This window comes from Mus caroli, chromosome 8 (assembly GCF_900094665.2).
Source record: "Mus caroli chromosome 8, CAROLI_EIJ_v1.1, whole genome shotgun sequence".
Classification (NCBI taxonomy): domain Eukaryota; kingdom Metazoa; phylum Chordata; class Mammalia; order Rodentia; family Muridae; genus Mus; species Mus caroli.
Window position 1 is genome coordinate 114,485,532 of NC_034577.1, and position 7,422 is coordinate 114,492,953.

At 45.2% G+C, this 7,422-nt stretch overlaps 1 protein-coding gene across 1 annotated transcript in view; it reads right to left on the bottom strand.

Moving 5' to 3' along the window:
• Fanca (FA complementation group A) overlaps positions 1-1,634 on the bottom strand; it is a 52,566-nt gene extending 50,932 nt beyond the window's left edge. The window contains exons 1-2 of the mRNA XM_021170569.2: positions 1,553-1,634; positions 1,149-1,258 (exon numbers count right to left, since the gene is read on the bottom strand). Coding sequence (XP_021026228.1) covers positions 1,149-1,258; positions 1,553-1,631 — 189 coding nt within the window. The 5' untranslated portion in view covers positions 1,632-1,634. The remainder of the gene's footprint in view (positions 1-1,148; positions 1,259-1,552) is intronic.
• Positions 1,635-7,422: the final 5,788 nt, after the last annotated feature.

The following is a 7,422-nucleotide window of genomic DNA, read 5'->3' on the forward strand; positions in this document are numbered from 1 at the left end:
GTGTCTTCCCTGTAAACGAGATTATCGGTAGCTCATGCCTTTCACTCTGGTTTGGAGAAACAAAGGAACTTACAAATATAAATCATACAGATCAGTGTGTGAAAAACTGAAGTTCTGGTGTGCCGATGCTGCAATGGTTTAGTAAAACCAAGTCCAGAAGTAAACAGGATGCTACAATGCCATCCCTATTGTTTAGGAGCATTTTAAACCATGTGAATATGCCTGTGCTTAATTGTCATATTTAAAAATGAGAATTAAATTGTTTGTATGCCATTCTGAACTGTGTTTCAAAACGACAATGTGGAATTAGAGCAGCAAAGGCCTAATTGGTTCTCTTTGGTGGATTATGAAAGACTTCAATTGCCCTCATGTTTCTATATATGCATTTTCTGTCACAATCTGTATTTGCTGCAAAGAAACAATGTTTATCCTAATAGTTAGAACAATTCCAGTGTCTGCAGTGAATGTTTCAGTCAAAGTGTCTCCAAGAGAGGGCTGTCCATCCAATTTGGATGCAGGTAAAGTCGGCTTCTGGAAGTAAAAGCATCCCTTTGTCAGGAGTGAATTCCTCCACCCCGCACCCACACAGGTTACAAATACTGCTCTCTTCCCTGGGTGTCTCTCTGGAACACCACTGAGCCATCTCTCCAGCCCCCAGAATCTCTACTGCTGTAATAAAAACACCATGACCAAAAGCAACTCCGGACGCTTCTTTCAGCTTACAACTTGTACTCCATCTTGCTGGGCGTGGTGGTGCACGCCTTTAATCCCAGCACTTGGGAGAGAGAGGCAGGCGGATCTCTGAGTTCGAGGCCAGCCTGGTCTACAGAGTGAGTTCCAGGACAGCCAGGGCTACACAGAGAAAAACCAAAAAAGCCAAACCAGACTGTACAGGAATCATCCCTCCAGCCCCTCGAGTACTTCTCCCCAGAAGGAACTTACTAAAGCCTTTCATGAATTAGTAAATGTACTACCCAACTACTTTCATCTCCAAAGACATAAAATATAAAATAGACTCAGCTCTCCTCCCACCTGGTGCCGGCACCAGTTACTCGTCAAGTACACAGGCTTAGAAGGACATTAAAAAGATTATGATCTGGCTTGGCTCCGAACATCCAACCTGCTCAGCCAAGACAACTTCCTCTTACCTCTAGCAAAAGGTCATGCATATTTTGATGGTATCTCAGGAGTTTCAGAGCAGAATCCTTTAATTTCTGTTCCCTTTCAGGATCATATTTTTGCTTTTTGACTCTGCCCGCTAAAGATATTTAAAAAAAAGAAAAAAAATTGCTCAGAAAATTATAGTGCAACGTACACAGGGTGACACACTGAGCAGAGGTCCAGAGAGAAACTGTCCAAGTCTGTACAGTCACTTGGCGCTGCAGCAAGCGGCAGGACCAGGAAGCCTGGGGCCCACAGCCCTAAGAGGACCAGCGGCTCAGGACGGCTGACTCGCCGGCAGGGCTGAGCCACGCTGGGATCTGGACCCCGAAGAAAGGAGGGACCGCACTGGGCCTGGTTGGGGTCAGAAGGCAGAAATGGCAAGACTTACCCAGCAGCTCGGTCCAAGTTTTTCGGAGGCCCCGGGGGCCACCGCCCACGGCAGCACCCCTTGCCGGCGAGCCCGGCATAGCGTCTGGAACACCGGCTCTGCAGCCCGCGCTGCCTTCCGATTGGCCGCGGCCAGGCGCTGGCGCTCATTGGCTAGGAGCATTCTTGACCACACCCCTGAGGGCGGACCCTTGCTCTGTGGCCCTCTTCCTCTTGGTTGTAGTTCTTGTCCCGGAGTCTGGCAGCTTTGGGGTGGCAGGGAAGGCAGTGTGGTGGCAGCCTTGGTGCAATACACCTGCGCATGACAACTTGGAGGGAAAGTGGCGCAGAATTGCTAATGGCCCAGAGCTTGGCCTGGGGAGATCACGTGGCAAACTGGACCCAGGTTTTCGGTAAAAAAAAAAAAAAAAACTTTAACCTGCTTTGTTCAAAACTACACAGGATCGATCCGAGTACTCTGCAGTGCTTATTTGACTCTGACTGCGGGAAAATTGACCAAAGGAGTTCTGGTGCTGGGGTGTGACTTTCAAGAGTTGAAGAATAGAGTTGCTATCACTCCCCGCTAAGCGCTCAAAGTACTTAAGAAGGAAAAAGAGCCACAAAACGCTGTCATTCTTGTTTCTTCCTTTATTAAATGCACCTTACGTGCGGCGCGGTGCTGTAATCTCAGCATTCCGAAGGCAGAGGCAGGTGGATCTCTGTGAGTTGGAGGCCAGCCTGAGCTACCGAGCAAGTTCCAGGACAGCCAGGGCTACACAGAGAAACCCCCGACTCTAACAAACAAACAAGCAAACTGAAGGAGGGCATTATGTGCACTGCAGCAACTGTCCTTGATTTTCAGCATTACCCCAGGTGTGTGCACACGCAGACACTAGTGGAAGACAGGACACTAGAGACAGGCTTGAACCGGCCATAGTAGCCAGGTTGTGATTAAAATTCACCCAGCCTGGAATCAGTCAGCAGCTGGAGGAGCCATTATCAGAGCCAGAGCAGAGCAGACAAAGATTGACCAAAGTTTCCCAGGAATCAGGTTTATCTGCCTTCATGACCTGGAGGTGCTACGGTCACACTGGGAGCCAAAAAGTCACTTTATGCATCAAAGAGAACACTTAAAGATATAAAACTGAAGAGAAACAATTTTTTAAATGTATTTCTACAAAAATTCATCACTATGGCCAGGACTCATCCCAGTTCAGGATCAAATGTGTCTGACAGCCCCACGTTGCCTCTAGCATCAGAAGTGCCATCAGAGAGGAGCATCAGAGAGCTGCTCTGCCACATCAGATGTGGCTCAAGGCTGGCTCAGTTAAGAGCACCGACTGCTCTTCCGAAGGTCATGAGTTCAAATCTCAGCAACCACATGGTGGCTCACAATCATCCATAACAAAATCTGATGCCCTCTTCTGGAGTGTCTGAAGACAGCTACAGTGTTCTTACATATAATAAATAAGTAAATCTTATTTAAAAAAAAAAAATAATAATAAAAAAAGGCTGTACTTCCATCATTGCCCACAAGATGGACCCCCTCCAACACAAGCCCTCCCCACCCACACTGTTCCTTGCCTGCTGCCCTGTTGTTGTTGTTGTTGTTGTTGTTGAACTCAGAGATACACTGCCTCTGCCGACTGAGAGCTGGTATTAAAGGCATGTACCTAACCCTGGCAAAATGCAGAAAGGGCCATTTTCTGCATTTTGGTCTACAAAGTGAGTTCCAGGACAGCCAGGGCTACACAGAGAAACCCTGTCACAAACAAACAAACAAACCCCCCCCCCAAAAAAAAAAGAAAGAAAGAAAAAGAAAAAGATAATCTGCTCTCAGCCAGAGAAACCCTGTCTCAAAAAAACAAAAAAAAAAACAAAAAACAAAAAAAGAAAGAAAAAGAAAAAGATAATCTGCTCTCAGCCAGAGAAACCCTGTCTCAAAAAAACAAAAAAAAAAACAAAAAACAAAAAAAGAAAGAAAAAGAAAAAGATAATCTGCTCTCAGCCAGAGAAACCCTGTCTCAAAAAAACAAAAAAAAAAACAAAAAACAAAAAAAGAAAGAAAAAGAAAAAGATAATCTGCTCTCAGCCAGCCTACAAGGACAAAAAAGAGTACTAGCTTACCCCAAATTACACCAACAGACCACCACCACCGCTGGTACTTACTGTGTGTTTTCAAGCTTTCATTGGAAACGTTTTTCTTTCCATGGCTGCTTCGTAATCTGCATTTTCAACAAGTGCAGTAGCACAAGCTAGAGATCCTATCAGCTCTGGAAGCTGAGGCAGGAGGATCATTTCTGCCTAGGAGTTTGGGGTAGCCTAGGCAATATTGCAAGATTCCCATTTCAAAAACAGAGTTAGAGAGCCGCCGAGGTGGAAACTGGCTAAGATACCCAGTGTTGACCTCTGCACTCTACACACATGTGCACACAAGCATTCACACATTCATAAGTAGGAATGCACGCACATACACACACACACACACACACATACCATACATACACATACACACACAACGGGCCTGTCTTATCCACAGGCATAAATATCTTCTACTTTGTGGATGTAGCCTTCTCCCACATTAATTTCTTATTGTTCTCTGTTGAGTCCCACTGCTCAACAGCACTGTTGCTGATTTTTTAATTAATTGGTTTTCCAAGACAGGATTTCCTCTGTGTAACAAAGCCCTGGCTGGCCTGGACTCGTTTTATAGACCAGGCTGGCCTGGAAGTCACAGAGATCCACCTGTCTCTGCCTCTGGAGTGCTGAGTGCTGAGTGCGGAGTGCTGGCTTTTGTTTTGTATTAAAAGATTTATTTTTATTTGTGTGGCTGTGCGTTTGTGCGAATGTGTGCTACATATGTGGTTACTGCAGAGGCCAGAACAGGACACTGGATCCTTTGGAACTGCAATTATAGGTAGGTGTTAGCCACCTGACATAGCCACTGAGAATACTCCCTGAGTCACCTCTCCAGCCTAGGCTTTGTTTAGTTTTTGGAGGGGACAAAGGCTCAGGTGGCCCAATCTGGCCTCAGGCTCACTTTGTAGCTGAGGATGGGCTTGAATCCCTGTTCCTCCTGCTTTTACTTCACAAGAATCACGGAAATAGTCATTGCAGATATAACAGCGGCTCTCAAGAGCATCCCAGATTGTCTAAGAGACCCCCAAATCCAATAACAGTGTCAGGAGATAGAATAAAAGATGACCCAGGAGAAACAAGGACATAAAGATACACTTAAGACCAGATGTAGCTCATACATGTAATCTCAGCAATTGGGAAGCTGAGGCAGGAGGATTGTTATGAGTTCCAGGATAGCCTGAATGACCGTATGAGACCATCTAAAAGAACAAAGAGAGAGTTGGGGGAGAGGAGAATATATTGGAGTGAGGATGAGGAAGTCTTCCGATGCCTCTCGAGGGAGCCTCTCGGCCCACATACACTTTGGCTTCTGGCCTCCAGAACCCCATAAGATTGGGTTTCTGACTAGATGGTAGCATACACCTTAGTCCCAGAAGCAGAGGCTGGTGTTGGTGGATTGGATCTCAGTGAGTCTGAGGTCAGCCTGTTCTACACAGCGAGTCCCAGGACAGCCAAGGATACTAGTGAAACCCTGTCTCAGCAAAGAACAAAAATGAAGGAATTTCTGTTTTCCGAGTCCCTAGGTCATAGGTAGTCATGTGTTTTGGCAGCTTCAGGAAACTTCCGCAGCCACCACTGCTTCTGTATCATCCTAAGTGTCAGCCCAGTGGAAAATTAGACACTGGCATCAGTACGGAATTGACTTTGATGTAGTGGACCACATGAAGGGTGCCAGGAAGCTCTGACTATGGAGCGCAGGTGGGGGCCAGCTGCCCCAGCAGAGGGAGAACGCTAGTGTAAAGGGCAGAGGGCAAACATTCCAGCCTTGTGGACCACACGGTGTTTATCACAGCTACCTGACGTGCTATAGTAGCTTAAAGCAGCCACAAATATGTCCCAAATAAATGTAGCTGTGTGCCAATAAAACTTGATTTAGAAAACAAAACAAAACAAAACAGGGAGTGGACCAAAATGTGTCCCAAGTGCCAGAGTTTTTCTAGGTTCTGGTCTCTTCAAAGATCCCTGTTCCACGAATGAGGATAATACTGGATATGATGACTTAGCCTCATGACCCCAGCAATTAGGAAGCTGAGTGGGAGGGATTGCAGTGAGTTCCGGGTGGGCCTGAACTGCAGCATAAAACTCTGCCTCAAGGGGGAAAAAAAAGCAGAAATCTTGAGTGTGCCCCAGCCTTGGCATCTGAGCTCACAGACAGACAGTAGTAAAGATCATAATACAGTCTACCCATCTCACAGAGATACGGTGAGACTATAAAGAAATGTCATTGGTGAGATTACTGTGACTATTTTACTAGTATTAGCAAAATGGTGAGAGCTATGTGCACACAGGTACTCTCCTCAGCATGCTTGGCTGGACTCTCACCACACACCATTCTAGGCCTGAGGACACCTCAGTTTAAAAACAAAAACAAAAAAAACAAAAACAAAAACAAAAACAAAAAACAAAAAAAAACTGACCTTTGTGGGTAATATGGTCTAGCAAGAGCCATAAATAAGTAAAATATAGCGTATTAGATGATGTTTGGTGCCTTGAGATATTTAAAGAACAGAAAGCAAAATAAGGGCCTGGGTGTAGATCAATAGTGTTTGCTTAGCATGCATAAGGCCTTGGTTCCATGCACAATACCATAAACAAAGATTTGCAGTGGGGAGGTGGGATGGACAGGCCCACTAGGGCTTCGTAAGAATCATGAAAACCTTGGCTTCCACTCAAGGGAACCTTGCTAGCAACCACCGGACCTGCTAACGACATGCTGAGGGTGTCGGGGACAGACAGAGCAAGCCAGTGCTTCTGCTTATCAGAAGCAGTTCATCTCTGAGAGTTGATCTTCCAGGTTAAAGGAAACACCACAGTTTTGGCCCTCGGCTATGGGGATGCCAGGAGTTAGAGAGGAGAGCCGGTAGGTTTGAACGGCAAGGGCAGAACTGGATGACTCCTATCGTCAAAGCATCCTTTGGCCATGAGATTTGCACACACTCCCAATCATCGCCATCCTTCACTCTCAGCTTTAAACGGAGATGAAGAGGGCTGGAGAGATGACTGCTTGTCCAGAGGAGCAAGCTCCAATCTCAGTTCCCACACGATTAACAACCAACTGTCCTTAACTCCACTTCCGGGGAGCCACTGCTCTCTTCCGGCCCCTAGGGGGTGCACTTTTGCTGGCAAAATACTTTTTTTTTTTTTTTTTAAAGCCAGATTTAGTTAAGAACACCTTTGATCACAGCACTTGGGTGGCAGAGGCAGGCAAATCTCTGTGAGTTCAAGTCACCGGACTTGTGGAGCTGAACATGCCATTCTGACAGTTGCCAGTGTGCATATGCTTTCTGGTTCCTAAACAAAATTGCTAAAATTTTTTTTTAATGTTTTTATCACCAGTTTTTTGAGCCATGGTTTTGCTGTATACTACAGGCCAGCCTTGAATGCACAATCCTCCTTGCTTCAACCTTCTGAGGCATGGGCTACCACACCTGGATCCCAAGTTTTTCTTTAAGTGATCTTGATTGACTTGGGTTGGACATCTTAAGTAACCTGGGAATTCTTTTGTGGAAGGCTGAGTCTCATGCAGCTGAGTTTAAAATTTGTGCTATTTACTAAAGTACCTACCACCAAAATGTACCAACTTATAGTTTTATATGAATGTTGATGAGTTTGTATCATAAATAGAATAATTTGTGCAATATTGTATGAAGAGATTGAGTTGTCAATTAAAAACACGCATCTTTATGATCCTAAAAAAAAAAAAAAAAAAAACCAGATTTAAAAAAAAAAAAAAAAAAAAAAAAAAAAAAAAAC